This window comes from Lampetra planeri, chromosome 29, assembly GCF_965212315.1.
Source record: "Lampetra planeri chromosome 29, kcLamPlan1.2.h2, whole genome shotgun sequence".
NCBI classification, from domain to species: domain Eukaryota; kingdom Metazoa; phylum Chordata; class Hyperoartia; order Petromyzontiformes; family Petromyzontidae; genus Lampetra; species Lampetra planeri.
Genome location: NC_136135.1, coordinates 5,441,060 through 5,463,962, shown reverse-complemented (window position 1 = coordinate 5,463,962; position 22,903 = coordinate 5,441,060). Strand labels below are relative to the sequence as shown.

Genomic DNA, 22,903 nt, shown 5'->3' with positions numbered 1-22,903 from the left:
GAACTTCCTGATATAATGGTGTTCAATTTGGTCACGTGACCAGGAAGTTACGAGCTAAGGGTCTCTAAGTCACGAGGCCAGGCAGGGGTGTCAGCCATTACACAGAGTACAAAATGGAGGCACAATTAGCATCTCAGTAAAGACGTGTACATCTGTTCATTGCGGAACTTTAGGAAGCATTGTCTGTAAGTTTGTTTATGTTCTTATAATACTTGGAATGCTGTTATAATGTTAGGATTGCCGTTATAATCCTGTAAATGCCTTTATAATGCTGTTAAATTGTTATGATGAATATGAGGCCTAGTTGGATAAGTCATAACCAGACTTGTGCCCATGTAACTTGAATGCGTTCTTGAGAGCAAGGATGAAGAAGTATCTCATCCACAGTTCAGTGTTACATGCAGCACTGTACATTTAGGCTGCAGAATGATGATTACACAAAGTGACCTTATTTAACACAGTAGCTTATTCTCTTGTTGTATAGCTATTCAGTGCTAATGTAGGTGCCTAGTCCATCTAGTACCTACATGTTGAGATTATTGTTATCTAAGACAATGTTATGATGCTGCAGTGTTCATTCATTGTATTGATATTGCAAGTATTAACAGATGCTATATTTTGTGCTGTGTTTTTCCATCGGTTTTACCTCGTTCAATTCATTAAATACATTGGAGTCGGATGTTCACCCTGGCTCTGAGGTTTATTGGATGCGAGATTAACTACTCGGATAGTGGTGCAATGCAGTTCACAGCGAGGCCGAGACAAGTTAATAGTTTTAGTTTGTTTGTAATGGCTAGATAATACAGTACCTAGCGTTATCAAAAATGCCTTTCAAACTAAGAAGTGCAAGCTTTATTTTTTTTATGCATACAACACGTAACAGCGACCAATGATAGTAATGAAGACCCGTTCGCCAAAATGTTGTTCATTTATGCAATATTTTATTATCGCCAATTTTATATAGTTTTCTACTTGCTTCCAATTATCAACAGAAATAGTTCTCGTACAGTAATATTAAATTGGAATACAAGCACAATTCTATCGGAAACGTTTGTTTTTTGGTTTCTTGCCTAATGCAGACAACATCTCCCGAGGTTCATATTGCTGGTTCATGTAACATCTATTGATGGAAATGAACCCAATACGTTTGTTTAATTTTAGCTGCACCGTTCAGCATAGGAGCTATCACGTAATTGTAATCAGATTATCAATCAAGCTTGACCCTGGTAGCGTACAGTGAGCACATATTTCTCCAGTGACTTAAACCCTGAAGCTATCTATTGATCAAGCTATCAAGAGGTGAATAGTACGCTCGTATAATAAAATCCAGAGCAGGTTATCATCCCTTTGAACAATGGGCAATTGATCTCACGTGTTGTTGAGATTTTCTGAAATGCCTTAAACTATGCCATTTTTTTGCATTCAGTCGGACACCTTGATGCTATACTCTAAAACAACTATTATCATTATGTTGTGCTCACACATCCCTCCCCCCTGCCACAAGTAATTCAGTAAATGGAGTCACAGGGTAGGAATGCTGTTGTTGGCTCATCGTCGCGCCTTTTGCATATGGGTTATGTGAACAATGAAGTGATTATGCAAATGTAAATTATGATGATGATGTTATGCTCACAGTTTCGGATAAATGCTTTTAAATTGCGCACTGCCTTCGAATGTTTACGAAGCCTGCCCTAACTTGCACTGAACTCCCAGTGTGTCACGCTTTTGAAAACACGCTTTATTGAACACGTTTTAGATTTATTAAGCCATCCATTGGCCTCTATATTGCCACAATGGATTTTTGCGTGACACTTCTATATTTTTTATAGTTATGAGGTCCGCTGTCTTTTGCTAATGAAACTTGAGGTATGCTTGGTTAATGTTTCCAGAAAAAAAAGTTGTAAATTTATGGCTGTAGACACAGTTTTATTGAAAGGGCCGATACTTTCTTTAGCTTATAGTATACCAACTGTGTCATTCATGCACATTCTTCATTGTGAGATGCTTTGTTTGGCGTTCATTTTCACGAGTTGGCTCAAAACCAGAGGGGAAAAAAAGAAGTGTAATTCCAATAGCACTACAGCTGTTTGACTGTCATCCACAATGCAGCACTCTTTATATCCGTTTTTGTAATTAATTTACATCACTATTATATGACTAATGTGAATGAGTTAGTGATGTTTTTATTGTAAAAGGATATTTAATGTAACCTTTCACTGGATGGAAATGTATTTAATCACGACCGGTCAGGATTTGTTGTTCGTATGTTCATCCCACTTTTATGCACGCTTCCTGTTGTTTCGATTCCTGCCCCCTAATAGCTTTCCACTAATGACAAATTGTATTTTAAATAAATTATGTAAATATACTTTGGCAGGACGAACATTTTCTATTCCTACAAGGCTATATTAGGCATTGGAAATGAACGGTGATGTTCTAGATTTTTGATTGATAAGATGCATTAAATCCAGGCTACACAAAGGTCATTAGAAACAACTAGGTTGCACGTGCTATAATGAAACTGCTGCCAGCATGTAACAACATTACTAACAAACAATTCCAAATGTGTATTGAATTACAACAACGAAAAATAAAACGTGATTTAATATATGAATACTAATGCGTGGTTTACTTTAACATGCATTACTATATTTTACGTGGTAAGTATCGTATTGCAATGCATTTCACAGTACGTATTAGGCCACACAAAACAAGATCTTAATGGCCTCATTCTGAGCGTAATGTTTTGAAACCGAAATATATATTCCTTCCGTTTTCTATGCACACAGCAGAGCATCAATACATACATACATATTTTTTCAAAAATGACGAAGAATTGCCTTAAATCAAAAACGTTCCACCAAAATTGTGAAGCAACGCATCACGTGGGAGGCGCTTTGCTTCATTCGACATTCCGATGCGAATAATGACATCTTCTGGTGACATCCGTACACCGCTCTGCTCTTCAGCCAGTGTAAATGTCACATGCTGTGACCGCACAGAACTCTAGGAGTCATTCACCCACACGGGACTGAACTTAAAGCACACTGTCCCTGGTTGTGAAGGTGTCAGAAAAGCTCAACCAATTTGTATGTGCACGGGTGAATTGAGCATCACGCACACATTTGTACAAATATGCGTACGTGTAAATCTGCATGTATGTCATGCCAACACACATGCCATGCGATAATGAATGATAACGTGAGATTTGCAGCATCACTGCATAGATAATATATTATGCATTTACAGGGATTCGTGGATACATTCAGCCAATGTATTATTCATATTTGTAGTGAATATTTTTGATTGTGTTTTTGAGGTTTTCGTTGATACACTTGAGGTCTATATTATAATTCGGTCAGGTGGCTCAGTAGGAGAGTGAGCAGATCGCGAATTGGGAAAGTTGCAAGTTCAGATCATCCCTCTGGGATCAATACAATAAGGACCACTTTGTGGGGAAGTCGAAAGTGGTTCTCCTATGGATAGACTCGCCCCCACCATATGAACTTGGAACTTGCACCACTGGCTCTGCTGGGCTGTAAAGAGAAGATGAGCACACCTCAATGCTAATTTGAGCAAGAAATCACTTCTTTTACTTGATTTTCGTTGATTTAAGAAATGCAGAAACATTATCTTTATTTAAGGTGGACGAATCTTGGGAGCTATGAAGCTCTATTTCACAGATGACACGTTTAAATATTTTCATGTGTTACATTATTTTAACTACCATATAACCTTCAGAAGGACATCCAATCTGTATACAATATTAAGATTGTCTCTTGGGGTGTGTTTTACGTTTCGATTTAAAGCTTTCGTGACTGCAGGGATTCATCTTCTTGGTTCTTTCGGTAAAGTCACGTAGAAGGGAAATAATAAAATAATAATAAAAAAACAGAATAAAAAACACATAATAAAATATAATAAATTCTCACGTTTCGGCGTCCCAATGAACTTTGGGACTCTGTCTTTTTGACAGCTCTGTTTCTTCACCTGAGGACGGCTGCTTGTGTTGTGGCCGAAACGTCGTGAGAATTTTTTTTATGTTTTATTTTTATTATTTTATTATTTCCCTTCTACGTGACTTTACCGAAAGAACCAAGAAGATGTGTTTTACGTTTCATAATCACACGCAATAAGTTTCAGTGAAGTAGCACATCAATACAATTAAACGTGCAGCGTTGGAATTTTTTATTGGGAAATATCACAGTACACGAGTGCTGACTAGCACACTGAAGTACACCAGCACACACGAGCACATTAGTGCTGCTGTACTGCAGTGTTGGTGTACTGCAGTGGTAGTGTACTGTCGTGCTGGTGTTTTGCGGCCTAGTAGCAGAGTGGCATAACATTTATGGCATACTATTCATTTAGAGCAGGTACCGTAACTTGACACTTAAGAGGAGTGGTACTTCAGTAACTTCACGTCTCTCTCTGGTCGGAACTGCGTGTCTGTGCAGGCATCGAGGTGGCTGCCTCTTTCTTGAGGCTGCTCTGGGAGTCTGATCCCCATTCACTCGTGGACATGTGTTGAAAGCACAGCGCTGCCTCCTCATTTGCACATTTTAGAAATTGGTTCAGTTTGGAAAAATGTCAAGTGCTCTTTGCATGGGCTCATTTTTCTTTCGCGTGCCGAGGGGGTTTCTTACCTGAAGAGAGTCAGAAGCGATGCTCTTGGCCTTCGCAATGTTTGGATTGTGTAAACACGTTTTTTGTTGTAAGCATGGCTAAGCATGCGGCCAGGCCTTTATTACTAGACACGGTCAGATTTTTGAAGCCAAGTAGGATTGAGCGTGTGCTGTACTTGGGGACCGTCCATAAATGACGTCACGCGATTTTTGACGATTTTTGACCCCGTCACAAAAAGTCAGACCCCCCCTCAAATATGACGTCACAAAGCTCTGCCCCCCCCCCCTCAAAAAAATATAAAACATGCTTCAAATCGCTTTAAACTATTGTCATTGTAGTGCGTATTTAATGTAGCGCTGCAGTCTGATGTTATAGGGAAAGTGTTGTCTATATTTATTTAAAGTTGCGCATTTTGATGTGACGTCACATTTCTCAAACCCCCCTCCCCTTCGTCACACATCGTCACAAATGTTTGACCCCCCCCCCCCCTAGGTGCGTGACGTCATTTATGGACGGCCCCTTGGGTGGGTGACCACCAGGACTTCCCCAGACCCGTCCATGCTGGACATCTGTGAAGAAGAGCTTCTTAGCTCATCGGATTCCTCCTCCTGCAGCCTAAATCAAGATTCTGATTCTGTTGTAGTGGTGGGTCTGTAGGTCAGCCAGGAGATGCCAGGGCTCAGTGTTAACTTCTCGTATGAGTGATTTTTTTTAATGCTTTTCGCTTTCTGGCATAAATACAGGAGGTGTTAGGATGTTCAAACACCAAAAGAGACATTAGAAGGTATGAAGTCTGCTTTAACCACACGTACTTTTGGTTAAAAAAAATGCAAATATGCAAACAACTACGTGTGTTCATATTCTTAGTTTTTTTCGGTAAAGTCACATAGGTAAAAATTAAAATTAATAAAAGTAAAATTTAAAAAATCACGACGTTTCGGAGGCAACACAAGCTTCCGTCTTCAGGTGGAACTTGTGTTGCCTCCAAAACGTCGTGTTTTTAATTTTATTTTTATTAATTTTTATTTTTACCTACGTGACTTTACCGAAAAAACCTAAGAATATGAATCCTAGCAGTCACGAAAGCTTCAAATCTAGAATCAACTACGTGTGGTTAGTGCAGACTTGACGCAAAGCTCACTGACTTTGGTTCACAGTTTTTTTTAAATGTCTTTAACTTGCGTATGTAATTTTGTGTGTAATGCCATTCTTGCATCTCTCCACATTTTCAGTTATTTGACACTTACCATTTCGCACTTGCCATTCTTTGCAGACTTTAATTTTCATCACTAAAGTCCATGCTTTTTTATCCATATCACAGCATGTACAGTAAGAGCCCACGTAAAAAATAAGATCTAACACTTCTGAGGCCATATATCGGCGAGTATGTATTTGTATCCTTGTTATTGTAAATGGAATTCATATTCTTAATACAATATAATTACAGAATATGCAGTATACAGGGTCTTTCAAAATCACGGACCCAATTTGAAAGTAGTATGTTTAACGATGGCAAAATGTTACAATTACAAAAAAAGTTACAAACGGTTTAATGAGTTATCAAGTTTTACTAACCATTTTATAAATGCTCTATGTGCCCTCCACCTGCTGCACGGACAACATCGAGACGATAGTTGAATTTGTCCCAAACGCCTCTTAAAGTCTTTTTCCACTGAAGTCACCGCTGCTGTGATTCTGTTTTTGAGGTCATCCAGATTATTCGCTAATGGTGGCACAAAAACGCGGTCTTTGGCGTATCCCCACAAGAAAAAGTCGCAGGGTGTGATGATGTCTGGGGATCTTGGGGGCCAAGAGTGTAGCGCCAAGTCTTGGGGTCCCGTACGGCCTATCCAACATTGAGGCTGTGCGTCATTTAGAAAACGTCGAACCTGCAGATGCCAATGTGGCGGTGCTCCATCTTGCTGAAAAATTAAATCATTGGAATCTTCATCAAGTTGTGGAAAGAGCCATTTCTGCAGCATTTCGAGATTCGCTTGCCCCGTAATTGTGTTTCCCTCGAAAAAGAAAGGGCCATAAACCTTTCCTTGAGAAACAGCACAAAACACGTTCACTTTCGGGGAATTACGCTCATGCTCTACAGTTTCGTGTGGATTCTCTAATCCCCATATGCGCACATTGTAACGGTTAACTTTTCCGCTTAGATGAAACGTTGCTTCATCACTAAAAATCAAACGCGGTAAGAAGCTGTCGTCCTCCGTGTTCTATAACATCGCATCACAAAATTCCACACGCTTACCTTTGTCACCTGCCCGAAGAGCCTGTACCGTTTGCAACCGGTATGGCCTCATGATTAAACGTCGCCTTAACACACGCCAGACAGTCGTATGAGGGATCGCAAGTTCTCGGCTGGCACGACGAGTGGCTACGCAGAAAACTCTCGTGAATTCTTCTCACGTTTTCCTCTGAGGTGTGTCGCCCTGTGCTCTTCCCCTTACATAAACAGCCCATTTCCTCATTGTCGGTTCCAACGACGAATGCTCTTTTACATTGGCGGATCAATGCCAAAACGCCATTGCAACGCACGCTGCAACGCAATTACGGATTCAGTCTTGCTGAACTGCAGAACGCAAAACGCCTTGTGTTGCGGGGTGACCATCTTGCGAATGACTGAGGCTAGGGGCTGTTTGTGCGCTGGGAGAGGCGTCTAGCGGTAATCATTTGAAACTCTATGCCCTGCCCTCTCTATGCTTCACCCTTTCAAGTGGTAAGAGTTTCATTCATGGGCGGTTCGTGGTTGCAAAGATATAGCGATTTCAAATCGGGTCCATATTTTTAAACATTAATTGTTCGGCAAATATATGTTTTTATATATGGACCCATCCGTCTATTCTGAGTGTCGTGTTGTCACATTCGTGGATAGAGAACATCAGTGGTATGTGAATTATTAATTTTCCTCGGGCAGCCTTGCAATGTGCTGGGATTAACTGGAGATGTGAGGATGAAATGCTATTTAATTAGGCTGCCACTTGCCAACTGCGAGACATATGAGTTCAGACGAGCGTAGTTGTCTGCACATGCGCCATCATATGCAAGAATGGAGATGCACCTTGTGTTCATAATATATTCTGAAGGTTCGTACAACCGATAAAACTGTGCAAGGCATATTGCACCATCGCGTTTAAAATATGTGATCCTTGGGAACTACAGTCTTTGACTGTACGGTATTTAATATGTTTTCGTTAAAAAAAGGCAATAACTTCATTCCGATCGTGGTGTGCTGTAATCAAACACGAATTCACCTATTGATGCGAAAAAATGTAAATTCGCACACATATTTGGAGGAAAATGGCCAAAACCGTGAAAGTGCTTTTTCACGTAAAATTAAACTACAATTTCAGCCCTTTCTTACTCCGCTGAGGGATAAAGACTTCCTCACATCGCCCAATTAATGGGAGGGGTTGATCATACTTCACCACTCTGGCTGGTGAAGAGGGGGGGTGCCTAGGACCAGTTCAGATACCACTGATATTAAGATACCACTGATACCACTGATATCAAACCCAGGCTACCGGGTTCGCAGCGCAGCGGAGGAACCACTAAACCCCAAACTCCTCTGGTGATAAAGGCAACATCATTTGCACACTCACTGCCATCTGCTGAACGACATTAGTCATTACACTTATAGACTTCTGAAGGGCGCTACCATATCGGGCTTTCAAATATCCTAGGCACTTGCCGTGTCACCTTGTATCACGGCAAGAAGCCCTTGTCATGAGATAAAGCGACTCAGCATTCGAAAGCTCGTAGACGCTGTGTGGACAGGTCGAAAAATATTCCCGTCTATTACCCGATTAGGGGCCGTCCATAAATGACGTCACGAACCTAGGAAGGGGGGGGGTCAGACATTTGTGACGATGTGTGACGAGGGGGGGGGTTAAGAAATGTGACGTCCTGTCAAAATGCGCAACTTATATGGACAACACGTTCTACTTAATTAAGTAGACTTTTCAACAAATGTTTTCTCCTACAACATCAGAATGCAGCGCCACATTAAATACGCACTACAATGACAATAGTTTAAAGCGATTTGAAGCATGTTTTATTTTGGGGGGGGGGGGGGGCAGAGCTTTGTGACGTCATATTTGAGAGCGGGTATGACTTTTTGTGACGCCGTGTGACGATGGGGGGGGGGGGTAAAAATCGTCCAAAATCGCATGACGTCATTTATGGACGGCCCCAAAGCCGCAGGCCGTCTAAAATGAAATCGCGGTTCAGTGGCCTGCCCACGGCCCATTGGTATCCCACAAATCCTCGTCGGTACAAATGGCATAAGGTAAAAATGTGCACATGTAATAATCGGCGCAAGTTAAAAAGTGTGTCGTCTATTATGTGGCCAGAAGATGGCAGTAGAGCAGTGGAGTTGGAATGCATCTGTGCAGAGGTTGCTTTGTTAGCCCCGTGATGGCTGGCGTTATAATGAATTCCCAAAATAGGATCCTCCTAAATTTAGTCTTGAGGCTTGACAAAGATTTTTTGGCAAAATAAAGTGCATTGCAGTATTGTCATTCTAGATAATATATCCTCCATGCAAAGTTACCCAGTGGGCGTTTATACCACGAAGGCTAACAACTCCCTGAAACTACTCTCAGTCATACATTTTGACCATCACTCCAATGTGATAGTTTATATGAAGCGAAATGAGACCAATGCAAATGGGAAGCCATTGGCAGATTTATTTAATTTCTCGGATCATGGACAGACCAACAATTCTCAATGTTCCATTAATATTTTATTGGCTTCTCATTAACATATTGAACATTATAATGTATCATAGGTGTTTTACAAACAAGGCAAGGATCCCAATAGTCTCATGCAGGTGGTTTATGAGCAACGGAGAGATACTTCTTTTCGATCCGGTACACAATGCGTTATGAAACTTTTACCTCGTACACAAAAAACGAGCAGCTTGAAATGGGAAAACGGGAAGATGTTTAAATTCCATTTGTGAAGGTCAAGGCAAACACTCGCAGAGCGGATAAGGAATGAAGTGTGTCGATGGCAAAAATGCTTAGAAAATGTAAGTCATTAAATGTAATCTAAAAAATGTTAACGCCTCCTAAGTGACGGAGTGCATCTTATTAGCAAACTGGTCCGGTTTAGGAAAATATGCTCCCAGAAGGCTGTGTGCATAGCCAATGCAATCTGTCAAAATACTTTAATTTATTTGGTTTATGTGAAGAGACAAACAAATGTGAAGGAGGCGTTATATTTTGTTACTTCTTATTCTCCGCATCAACGTTCAGTGATGATTTTGTGTTACAGTATCACAATAAGTGTGAGCGTCTCTATTTCAGCACGAAGGTCACGTGTCAATTTAAACAATCGATACTCGTAAATTATATATGCATGTATACAATGTCCATGCAGGTATCATTCGTAAATTTAAAAAATATAATTAGATGGGTGACATGAGCTCGGCCAATAGAACTACGTACATCTACAGGTGGTCGTGTGAAGGTTTCATCTTGTGAATAAAACACATTCCTGCGGAGGGAGCTGGTAGGAACGTTGGGTTGCTCGGTCAATGGCCAGGGTCAACGGCGGCGTGGTGTTTTCCACAAATATGCCCGACTGTGAAGGCGGGCACAAGCCGGCGTGAGTAGGTTAAACGTTGAGTTTTATAAGGGCACCACGGGGTGACCAGCCCCTCCCCACCCAGCCACACCCATCCCACCCCCCACCCAGCCCCACCCTCCCCACCCAGCCCCTCCCCACCCTCCCCACCCAGCCCCTCCCCTCCCTCCCCACCCAGCCCCTCCCTGCACGACGGACGGACACCATAATCCCCTGTGGGCTGGTGTAACCAGCAGGTTCCTACCAATATAAACATCTACGACGGCGTTAGCTGTCGACTTTACTTAACTGCACCCCTTATGAACATCACGCATAATGAATACATGCGTATTAACAACGCTCACGTAACAATCTCTTGGAAATAATGTCGTTCAAGTATTATCATCGTCGTGATATTCTGACACGACGTATGACTGTGGTTTGGCAAAGATCCATGGATGTGACTGCCAAAGCTTCGCAGAAGCGTGAAGTTTTACACGGGCGATGCCCAATTAGTGTGGTGCGAGGCATCCAGCATCGTCCGTTGTTGTTGGTAGGACGTAGAAAACAACATTGCATGCGATGCATTCATTCACTCTCTCCGCTTTGTAAACCACATTCGTCATATTTGACCTCATATAGTCTTTAGCTCCATTTGACGGTAATTGTGTCTCGCCGATGCTCACTCGGCATAGCTAATCCTGTAACATTAATGATACAATTAAACTAATGTGTCACTGTCTGTTCAAATTAAGCTTATTGTGAATCGTTTTTTTACTGCACATAGCATTTTGCGCAATGAGCAAAAGTACACTTTTTTAACGTAACCTTATTGGAACTAATTCAGTGGTGTCTGCAGTAATTAAATACAAATGGAATTAAAGCCGGACGCCATCATATACTTCTGTTGGAATGTAAGGAACAAGACATATTCCCTAAATAATTCACTATGTAACACGATTTTTGTCCCTGGGTAGTGTTATTTTTTCATTGTTTATGCCTAAAAAGTCTAGAAAATGGCTATTATTCCCCACAAACTTTGCTTTTGTGACCAGGACTTTACGTGAAGGAATGACACAAATGCACACCGGGTTTTGTCATTGAAAATAGGTACATTTCAAAATATAATTGTCCTGGTCACAAAAGCAAAGTTTGTGGGGAATGATAGACATTTTTCTGTACTTTTGAGGCATAAGCAATCAAAAAATAACACTTACTACCCAGGGACAAAAATGTGTTTGTAACACAGTGTAATGTGACATCGCGTGCAAGACGTTGTATATATACACACATACGTGTCGAGAGAGAGAGAGAGCGGTATTGTGTTGTGGCGTGTTTGAACATTCAAGCCGGTTAGACCAGGATCAGGAATCGCTGTGACCTTAACCAAAGCAAAGTTTAGCCTCATATTGGGCGACTAAGGAAATTTAATATTTTTCATCAAATAAGACTCGAGAATGAAGAAGAAAATGCCACCTCAAGGCATTTATTCTCTGCCTCATTCCAAACTGAGATGGATGGTGTACCTGCTGTCCAAATAAAATTATATTCTCTTTTTTTTGCAGCACTTTGGAAAGATATGGTGTTGTGCAGCATCGCACACGGAAGATTCATTGTGGCAATTTTATTCCATGGAATAAAATCACGCAGTTGCTGTATTGGAAATTTTTACTTTTTCTTCAAGCAAACTATTGCACGTGTTTCTTTTGGAAATGTTTTTTGTTGTGAGCAATCTTTTATATGAGCATTATAGTCTGCAGATGTACTGAAACAGGTCAATTTTTTTTTATTAAGGCAATATATTATATGGTTAAGTATGAGCAGCCCATGTTTAATCACGAAACGCTTAGTCATTCCTTTATAACTGCTTTTTGTGTTTAGTTTGTTGTCCTTCCCCCGCACCTCCGATTAACACGGCTACATACGGTGAGAAAGAAGTTCAACATACATATGCACAAAATCTATAAAACCGTTCACGTAACATGAATACACGCGCGATGAACATTGTATTGTGCTTGCAAGTTTGCAACTAGATACGTTTCTATATTATTAATCGCTGATAAAAAAAAAAGTGATAACACATTTGGCATCAAGACAAACGTGCTGCTAAATGAAGATTTTGCACCATGGAACACACCTTGGGAGGGTTTCTGTTTGAAGCCAGTGAAAATCATTGCACTAAGCTAGAACAGGATCCTCACTTTTGATTCAAAGTTATCGATTAAATACTAAATCATCTAATACTTCAATACAAATGATTCTGTAATGGTTATAATTGCCCACGTGATCTGTTTGTAATACAAACCATTAAATGTCATGAATGTGCCCATTATATTCATGTGTATGGCAATATGTTCAGGATCGAAATGGCAATGTTGAGGTCTGCTAGGCACGAGAGGGTTTGAGAGTGTTTGTGTGGTTTTGCTCTTCCTCCATTAAAGGAGCACAGACTACAGTGGTTTACTATATGGTCTATCGTTTTAAATGCATTGATGTTCATACAATACTGGATGCAGGTGATTCACACTGCCATTTAGTTTGATACGTCGCATATCCTTCAGATTATAAGACACTCTGGAAAGTAATACGCAGCCTGAAATGTCGCCTTAAAATACAGGGGGGGGGGTAAGTGCATCTTAGAGAATTCAGCGAATATTTTAATAATTTCAGCAATAAAAGCATGCACAGGTGCACATTACCTGTTTGACAGGGGCCCTCTTGAGATTAATAGAAGATATGTTTGGAAATATTTTAGTCAAAAAATGCGTTATGTAATTTAGCAAAATACATTTGCATGCACACAGGAGTATTACTGAACGTCCCATTAAGGTATGATATATTATAACCAGGGGAAACATTTACTGTACTCAATGTTATTTAAATCAATGTCTTATATCTGGATACTTCTACAAAAAATTATTGTATAGCAGAACAAATTTGCAAATTACCCAGTCTGTTAAATGCTTATGTATGAATGGATGGGATTTAGGAGTAGAATTTCCCCAATAAATTCTGAGACTAAATGTGTTTAAAAATATCTCCTGTTCAAGCGTGAAGAATAATTAAAACTTCAATACGGCAACTCATTTGACATATATTAATCATTCAAATAAATCCTTATTTTATTTTTGTAATGGGTCTGTTTATCTGGTATAGCACTGCAGTTAATTAAATTTAAAATGTTCTCGCTTATTGATGACACTATGTTGAATTCATATTAGCGTCAGGTGCTTCGCTATTATGGCACGTAATCCGTTAACACATTTCCAAATTCATAATAATGGTGTTAAATACTGTACAGCATCATACTTGTCTAAATTTGCTGGCAATGTGCTCAAGTTACACATCCTAACAAATGTCACCTCCTACTCATTTTGCTCAGTGTCTGCTTCTCAGACACTCATTGATATGTGTTTTTGTACTGGTAAGAACCTCCTGGTTACACCAGCCCACAGAGGATTATTGTGTCTGTCCGTCGTGCAGGGAGGGGCTGGGCGGGGAGGGATGGGCTGGGCTGGGTGGGAAGGGGAGGGTGGGGAGGGGCTGGGTGGGGAGGGTGGGGCTGGGTGGGGGGTGGGGCTGGGTGGGGAGGCTCTGGTCACCCCGTGGTGCCCTTATAAAACGCAACGTTTAACCTACTCACGCCGGCTTGTGCCCGCCCTCACAGTCGGGCATATTTGCGGAATACACCACGCCGCCGTTGACCCTGGCCATTGACCGAGCAACCCAACGTTCCTACCAGCACCCGAAGGCCAGAATTAGTGATTTAACACAAACTTCAGTCGAACAATACTACATTGCAGTTTCTCAAGCGTGGTAGGTAATTGGTGTCACAGGAGGATGCTTTTAACGTTATTTAAATCCAGTAACATTGTTCAAAAGTCTGTTTCACCCAGTGCCGGATTATCCTAGTAGCAAAAGTAGCAAATGCTAAGGGTCCTGCACTTTTAAAGTCCTCTCGCTAAATGCTTTCAAGCTATCAATTCCGGTTTAGCGATTCTGCACTTGCTCTATTACTATAGCACTATACCGCCTTCAACTTTTATGAACGACTGTGTGTTTAAGGTTAGCGATTTGTCGTATCATCTGGCTGTATGGCAAATGAAACAATGCAATTACTTTACTATGCAAGTTAAACATGTACGTGTTTTATTATTGATGTTTTTTTTAATGTAGGGCCCCTTTATAACACATGCTACAGGCCCCGCACTATCTTAATCCGGCACTGGGGTTCTGTGATATTCTAGGGGCAAACATTGGTCACTAATTTTCAGCAGGGAAGCAGTGCCCCCCACTGGATGCCGCTGTGACTACTGGGCTTGTGTGTATCCCACTATCCGGCTCTTCGCGTTGTTCGCCAACATCTGTGTGCCAATTCTAGATTTGAAGCTTTCGTGACTGCAATGATTCATACTCTTAGTTCTTTCGGTAAAGTCACGTAGATAAAAAAATGAAATTTAAATTATTGTTTTATTTTTATTAATTTTAATTTCATTTTTTTACCTACGTGACTTTACCGAAAGAACTAAGAGTATATATCTGTGTGCCAGTTTAATGCTTCTTCCACGGTAACGTATCCTCCTCCACACGTGTCCATGCATATTGAGGGGGGGGGGGACAACAGGAGGGGCGGTGCAAATACAATACATTAGACAAAGGGACCGGTTATAATGCATGCTTGTTAAATGGGGGTCAAGAAAAGGAATATCTTTGAGTTCTCACAAGTAAATAATTGCTAATTCTACCATTCTCCCGAGGATGCTGAGATACAAAGTATAAAAAGTAATGGTCTAAAGAATACAGTATACACAATTGCTGCCCATAGCTTTAACTCTTAACCTCTACGTTTCATAATAAATCAGTGATGAGATGGACTGAAGTAGTCTTCCTTGAGCCCACATAAAATCGCGTGTATCGTATCACATACGAAGAAGTGTCACACATTCAGTGGAACTGTGGCTCGCGTTGATGCACTACGAACCTGGGCCACCTGAGTTCGATTCCCAGCAACGGCCGACATCAGTGGCGAGTTGTATCTGAAGCGGCCCTATTTTGAAGACCGTAACGGTCTATTTTGATGACCTAAATTGTCATCGAACCTTAGCGGTCATCAAAATAGATGAGCAATGTCTCCTTCATATATCTGTCTGCGCAAAGAAAACAATCTTACACAACTCATCAAGCACATGGCCTTCTGTTATCACTATTTTAAACGTATTATAGTAACTGTTGCTATTTGTCGATGAATAGGTGGTTAACGTGCTTGTAGAGCATTACAAAAAAATCGTAATATCACACAAGTACCGGTAGCAGATTCGTCTCTACAAATATCGTGTTAACAATCACAATATGCATAATATAGGTTTTTGGGTCAGATCGCGTTATTTATAAATGTGTCGTAACCCTCCATCACCCGACAGAAGAAGTGAATTATTTTGTCCTTTGAAAAACGTGACACATTTTTTACTGTTTGGCCGTGTCGGGTGGTGGAGGGTTACGACACATTCATAAATAACGCGATCTGACCCAAAAACCTATCTTATGAATAATACTGGTCGCGAAAGCCTACGTGTTAAAATCACAATATGTCGAAAACGATCAGTGTAGTCGCGTATACATTGACATTGTCGTCACATGTCCATTATCTCCCACCGCTCATGGCGTTAGCGGTCAGTTTGAGCGTGCTGCGGCGTTAAAAATCTACCAGTTGTTAGCGATGACTAAGACGCAACAGCAGAGGGCGCTGTTTAAACCGCAGAGACAGCTTATGGAAAATGCGTAGAAATAATTCCGTTTTTTTTCTGTTAGAGGTTGTTCCTTCTTGGCTTCTGCACCTGCCGTCTGGAGTACTCTTACTTCCACTTGAACTTTGTGCAGTTCAATGCAATACTCAACAGCCATTTGTTTTCATGTGCATCAAGCTAAATAAAATAAAATAAACGTTGTATTTGTATGTTGTTGAACTTCTTTCGTATCGTGCGGGGGGGAGGACAACAGACTAAACACAGAAAGCGGTTCTAAAGAAATTAGTTTTAAATATCGAAAGAAGCTGTTGAAGCTTCTGGAGATGTGATTGCATTTAGACGCGATTTAAATGTAAATCGTATCGTATATACAAAAAAATATTTTTTATATTTAATGTACTACGGTGTAATTGTAATGCCCAAAATAAGGATTCAAGATAATTCTGCAGCATACTGAACCTACATCAGTGGAACATTTGGCAATCATTTCCAAATTTGATAAATCAATACAATTTATGGGTTTTTTTATACCTCTTTAAAGTGAATAATTCGTTTTCAGTCACCCTTGATGTAATGTCTTCTCAGCAAAGTTTCACTTTAGCTGCAACTTCCTCTGTCTAATAGTATTTAAAAGCACTTGCAGGAGGTAGATATGGATTGAATATTCAATAGTAATCGGATAATCGGTCCTCATTGCTCACAAAAATCCATCCGTCGTTTGGTACGTATCCTGTCTTGTCATATAAAATTACTTAGATTGAGCCGACGTGAACGTCTATTTTTATTTATGTCATTCTATTACTTGAGCGTGGCAATCAGTTACATTTGCGTGCCATTCGTTTCATTAATTTGGTTCTATCAACTTCAATTTTATGTTTAGATTTTATCCCCAATTTATTTTTTTCCACATTTTTGTGCGTAGCTGTAGGCAAGTCTACGCAAGTCGACACAAGCCAAAGCTACCGTGTTTTTACCAAGTCTAACGTACTCAACATAAGATCAGTTTCATCTTCTTGGTTCTTTCGGTAAAGTCGCGTAGAAGGGATATAATAAAATAATAAAAAATAAAACATAATAAAATAATTCGCACGACGTTTCGGCCACAACGCAAGCAGCCGTCCTCAGGTGAAGAACAGGTCTGTCGGAAAGACAGTGTTATTCAGTCGGAATGAACACCACCAAGCTTGGCAGCGTATATTTAAGCTAGGTTGGAGGGGGAATCGAAATTTAAGATCAGTTTGTCTACACGCCCACCGCTTGTTTACAAGTCCACCCACAGCCCCATATGTCCTAAAGGTTGACCATATCATACTCTTAGGTTTTTTCGGTAAAGTCACGTAGGTAAAAATAAAAATAAATAATTAAAATAATAGAAATAATAATAATAGAAATAAAATAATAAATCAAATCTAGAGTTGACCATATCCTTTATATATGTGTACGTACATGTCCGGCCCGTTCTGTAAATCCGCTGCAAGATGATGGCCGCCCATGTGATGCAGGCAGTGAGAGTTTTTGTTTGTTTGTTATAATCATACTTCACCACGCCGGTCAGTGAGGATTGGTCAAGTTGCGGGGTGGTGGGCAAGGCGCAGGGGGGAGGGGATTACAGAACAACAACAACGCATTTTGCTGCAGTGCTGACTGCTGGCCAGGATGCCTACCGCACCCGCCTCTATGTAAGTGTAGTAGGTGTGCAATATAATTCAATACATACGGTGGCGTGATGTTACCTTCCTCGCTGGGTACGCAGGAGGTCTGGAGGTTCTATTCCGACCCTGAAGCCTGCTGTATGTTAGGAGTTTGCATGTCTCTCTCCCCGTGGATTTTTTTATCCGGGTCCCCCGGTTTTTATCCCTCCGCATTTAGAAACACGCGCTTAGAGTATTTGGCTGCGGTACATTTACGCGTGATGATAAGCCACTTCGTTGAGCTATCATTTGTGGCCAGGTCGCTTCTCAAAAAGAGTTATGTAGCTCAGCGGGCCTTACCTGGTAAAATAAAAATTGTAGTCTTTAAAAAAATGCTTCTGAGGTCTAATTCCGGGTGATTTGCTCATAGGTTTCATTTCTATGCTCGTCCATTATTGTTGGTCAAGTTTCTGGAACGTTTGTTACTCTCATCGGAGTTTGGTGAAGTAAGGATTGCTGGAGGAATTGTGAAATAAATATTCTTGCTAAATGACAATTTGGCAGAATGTTCACAGTAAAATGGACATGTGGGGGCGCACGTATTTTCAATTGCTGTTACGTGTATATGTAAAATCATAATTGTGTTTTTTTATCCATATGCATTAATAGTAGTACTAACCAGTTTAAGAGTACATAACATACAGACTATGGTATACTAGTTTATTGTATTGTTTATTCACCTTGCTGAACCACTGTAATATGAGGTCACAAAACTTTATAAAAAATCAAGAGTAGGGAGGTATTCAGTTGCATCTAATTTTAGGTTATTGACTCGGTGATAATTGAGTGCAAAGTGAGTCATTTAATGTACTACGTTTGAGGGAATAACACATTTTCGAATGATTTCATAATGAGGAAGAATTGATCCGGGCCAACGTATAAGTGCATTTTTGGATTTTAAGTCATTTAATGTTTTGGCCAAATTAAATGATACAAAGAAGCCTTTTTTTAATACTCTCATGAAATGTAATGTAATAATTTAACAACAACAAAATTGTCACTGAAGCCTCACTGTCTATCAAGATGCTTGTCCAGGCGTCTTCAAATGTTTGGTCATACAGTTGCTGTATTTTATCACGTGGGAAGACACTGGAATGCCCATAGACTCAGAACGATCAGGAAAATAAGACTGAAAGAATACGCATTTTTCTTGAAAACATTACTGTACTACAGGGTTTACCAGTCACAAACATTATTTGGTGGCGGAAGTAGGTATGAATACCGGACCACTTTTTTCTCTCGCGACCAAATTCTCCGAAGTGTACGACAGGAGAATGCTGCAAATATGGTATTTTTAGATGGAAAGATGGCACGAGTTTTGGATTTTGTAAGCACGGATTTGAGGTTACCAAAGCACGCCTGTGCCTCAAGGCCCATTTCATCAGGCTCTACCTCAGCGCCATCTCCACAACCATCGAACAAGCCCACTTCCAAGTTGCATGATGTGTACTATGCCACGTGTGCTAGTGGACAATTTATCGGCTTGCATTTTAGTTTGTGCTTATTGTTAATGTCCATTGGTGAATTACAATCGTCCGGTATGCAGGAGGTCGTAGGTTCGATCCCGACCCTGACGTCCTATATATATGGAGTCTGCATGTCTCCCCGCGGTTGCGTGGATTTTTCTCCGGGTCCTCCGGTTTTTCCCTCCACATTCAGAATCATGCGTTTAGAGTATTTGGCTGCTATAAATCTCCACGTAATAAGCCACTTCGCTGAGCTATCGTTGGTGGCCAAGTCGCTTCTGAAAAATATCTATATAGCTCAGTGGACTTTACCTGGTAATATAAAATATATATTTCTAGATTTGAAGCTTTCGTGACTGCAAGGATTCATATTCTTAGGTTTTTTCGGTAAAGTCACGTAGGTAAAACATTTCGGAGGCAACACAAGCTTCCGTCTTCAGGTGGAACCGTCAGCTGTCGTGGATGTGACGATTCCACCTGAAGACGGAAGCTTGTGTTGCCTCCGAAACGTCGTGATTTTTATTTTTTATTTTATTTTACTTTTATTAATTTTAATGTTTTACCTACGTGACTTTACCGAAAAAACCTAAGAATATAAAAAATATAGTTTGAATGGATATATTACTGCCCCTGTAGTGTTAACATTGAGCAAGTCTATGAGCTCATTGCAATATATTGGCAATATTGATCAAAAGTTTCCGAATATATGCCTGTCAATTATTGATGTTGTTTGAACAACGTAATTTTCCTTCCATTCTCATTAGGTGTAAAAGACTGTTTGAGTGCTCGCATTTCTAAATAATCTCATTAAATTTAATTAGATTTGCACAGTCATGCATTACCAAAGTTCCTTTTTTGAGACTTTTAGTTTTATGCAAGGATACTCAAAAAGGAAATGTAGTAATTACATTTGGCTCGATTTGACGAGTACCAGGTCATGTACACATGACGGCTATAATGGTATACTTTGAACTGCTTTTAGCCCTCAGGTTAAAATATTAATAACACGTATTTTCCAATACATCAATGGTGGCATTTCATATTTTAAAAGATACTTGTTTATTCTTATCGCAATGTTAAAGTAAATGCATACACACATTGTATTCTTTTTTTCCACTGCACAATATACATTTCTGACATCAGTGTGAACATACTGTTTTCTAATTAACACTTTAAAATGGGCTTGAAATTTAAATCACGACATTAAAATAAAATTAACAATCATGCTGCATAAAGTACTGTTCTTGGGGCTCAGTAAACACGTGTATTTTAAAATGTAAATACAGATCGTGGTCATTTACGTCCATTCCTAAATGCTCTGCTGGATGAACGCCTTGCGAATGCTTCGCTGTTCATTCGATGGAATGGTCATACTTCACCACGCCGGTCAGTGCGGATTGGTGAAGAAGGGGAGCCAACCAGTGGTTCAGGTTCAAATATCACACTAATTGGCATGGCAGGGAGTCAAACTCAGAATGTTGGGTTAATAGCACAACACAGTGCCCTAATGCCTGCGCTCACCAGCATTAATTTATTAATGCCACGTTAATTTATGTCGCTCCACTTAATATTGTGATGATGACATTCTGTTCGTTCCTTCTTATTTCTTCTCCTGCTTAATTTAGAACTGCAGTAAACAAAGCCTGAGGCCCCGAGTTCCTTGTAATTGTGTTATTTGAGAAGAAGTCAATATTGGACTCGGATTACACCACAGATATAAGCTGCTTAGATGTCCCAAAAAACAGAGGAGTCCATGAACCTTCATATATGCCATGCAAAGTTATCCATTGTGTACCGCAACGTTTTCAAAAATATATATACCTAAAATAGTATTTTGATTTTAAAAAATTGCAATCAACAGTTTTTTTTACTTTAAAGTTGCTATATGGTCTTCAGTAAAGATTTATTTCACCAAAATGAGGACACATAGGTTGTTGACATTGTCGGTGCTGGTCTTGAGTGGACTGATGTTTTTAAAGCACGGAGGTAAGGTGAATGTTTAAAAACTTAATTACTTAACCGCTGATGTTATATGCCTAAAATTACCTTACTCTATACTCGACTTTGCCTATATAAATGTTGACTATAATTAATTGAAATTACAGTCAAATAGAGTTATTGTTTAAATTAAAATTTAACTGGTGTAATTTCCCTGGCGAGTCTCTTCATTTGACAACTCCTGTTGATTTCCCCACAATGTAGTACTGCACATAATTTATCAACCGCGGAGTTATGGGCTGAGTCAATCACCAACTAGGATTTCAGAGCTTCTGGGCTCACGGGGTACTCAAAAATAAACTGAACTGAAGGCACAATCGTCTAAATATGAGCTGCTCACTCTAGCCCAGAGCCACCTGACTGTTTTTTTTTTATATTTAAGAGGTGTGTGTTTAAAGGTAACTCATTTAGGAGGGTTTCCATTTTTGGTGGAATATAATTTTCTTTAAAAAAATATATATCTACGAATAAGTTAGCAGGATGGAAGATCGGGAAACAGTGAGCGAGGGATGATAAAGAGTATAACTACTGCAGGTTAGACGGGAGCCGGACTCGGAGGGGTGTAAAGATAAAAATGCTCGCTAAGTCCGGCTCTTGTGTTTTTATTTTCTTTATGTCCGGTGTGTTTTGGTTATCCCTTACCTCTTACTTAAAACAAAGTTACCATTTCCCCCTTCGGTGGGATCTTGTATGGTTTGGGGCAGTGAGTCCGATCCCCATCTTTCGATATCCGCTGCTTTTCATAACCGTTTTGGCTTCATGTTCACGTTGGTGTGCACGTGCGTCATGACGTGATGTATCGTAAGTATACGTTAATTACAATGCAGTGCTATGAATTAATTTTTGAGCATGCCGAGTCGGGTGACGCAAAGCACGAGACGTGTCGTTTAAAATTCCACCTCTTCTTGCTTTTAAAAGAGCGCTCAGCGCAACGTGCTCTCAGGAACCTCGTCCGAAACGCGTCTTGTTTTGCAGCGCACTCGACGAACGCGCACAAAAAGACGCCGCTGAGGAACTTGTCAGCACGCTTGTCCTCTGGATACGACAAAGGCGTGAGGCCGGTTAAAAACTGGCGACAGCCCATCATTGTTGCGATCGATGTGATGCTGTACGCGATACTCAATGTGGTAAGTACCGGCAGACCTCTTCAGTGCAAACGGAACAAATGTCGCGTTTGAACACAGATCAGAGGTCGCAACCGGGTACCCGATACCCGTACCCTATCCGATACCCGGCTACCCGTACCCGTTTGCGACCCTGGTGCGGCCGGGTACAGGTACGGGTAGGCCGTGAGTCACTGGTGAGTAACTGTTTGTCACTCATTTCCCAACGTCTTGTCTCTTCTCACCATTCAAGTTCCTAGAATCAACCCGCCCGCGCCTGCAACATGGCTTCATCCCAGAGGTCGCAATCAGGTACCCGATACCCGTTTGCGACCCTGGTGCGGCCGGGTACGGGTACAGGTAAGGAATCAAAACCCGTTTGCGACCTCTGACACAGATGCCGCTTCAGTGCAAACGGTGTCAAACTTGCACGCAACGTGGTGCTGTTGCAAGCGCGTCGCAGGATAAAAACGTGCTCATGTGCACACACATTCTAGTGCGGAAAATGCTCTACAAACACTGTGGCACAGCATTGCACACTAATCATCGTAATGCCCTATGCGTCTGCAACCACACAATTGCTTAAAATATTCGTGCCCGTGTTCGCAGTTAATTTAGAGCATTGGCAGCATATGCCAGGGGTACACAAGAGTGGCACCACAAGTGTCAACCCACCCAGCATAATAATACGCAACATTTTG

General features: G+C 40.6%; 1 protein-coding gene across 1 annotated transcript in view; it reads left to right on the top strand.

The window, feature by feature from the left end:
* Nucleotides 1-22,903, top strand: part of HTR3A (5-hydroxytryptamine receptor 3A) — a 50,773-nt gene that overhangs the window by 15,716 nt on the left and 12,154 nt on the right. Inside the window, exon 3 of the mRNA XM_078607987.1 lies at nt 22,075-22,226. Coding sequence (XP_078464113.1) covers nt 22,075-22,226 — 152 coding nt within the window. The remainder of the gene's footprint in view (nt 1-22,074; nt 22,227-22,903) is intronic.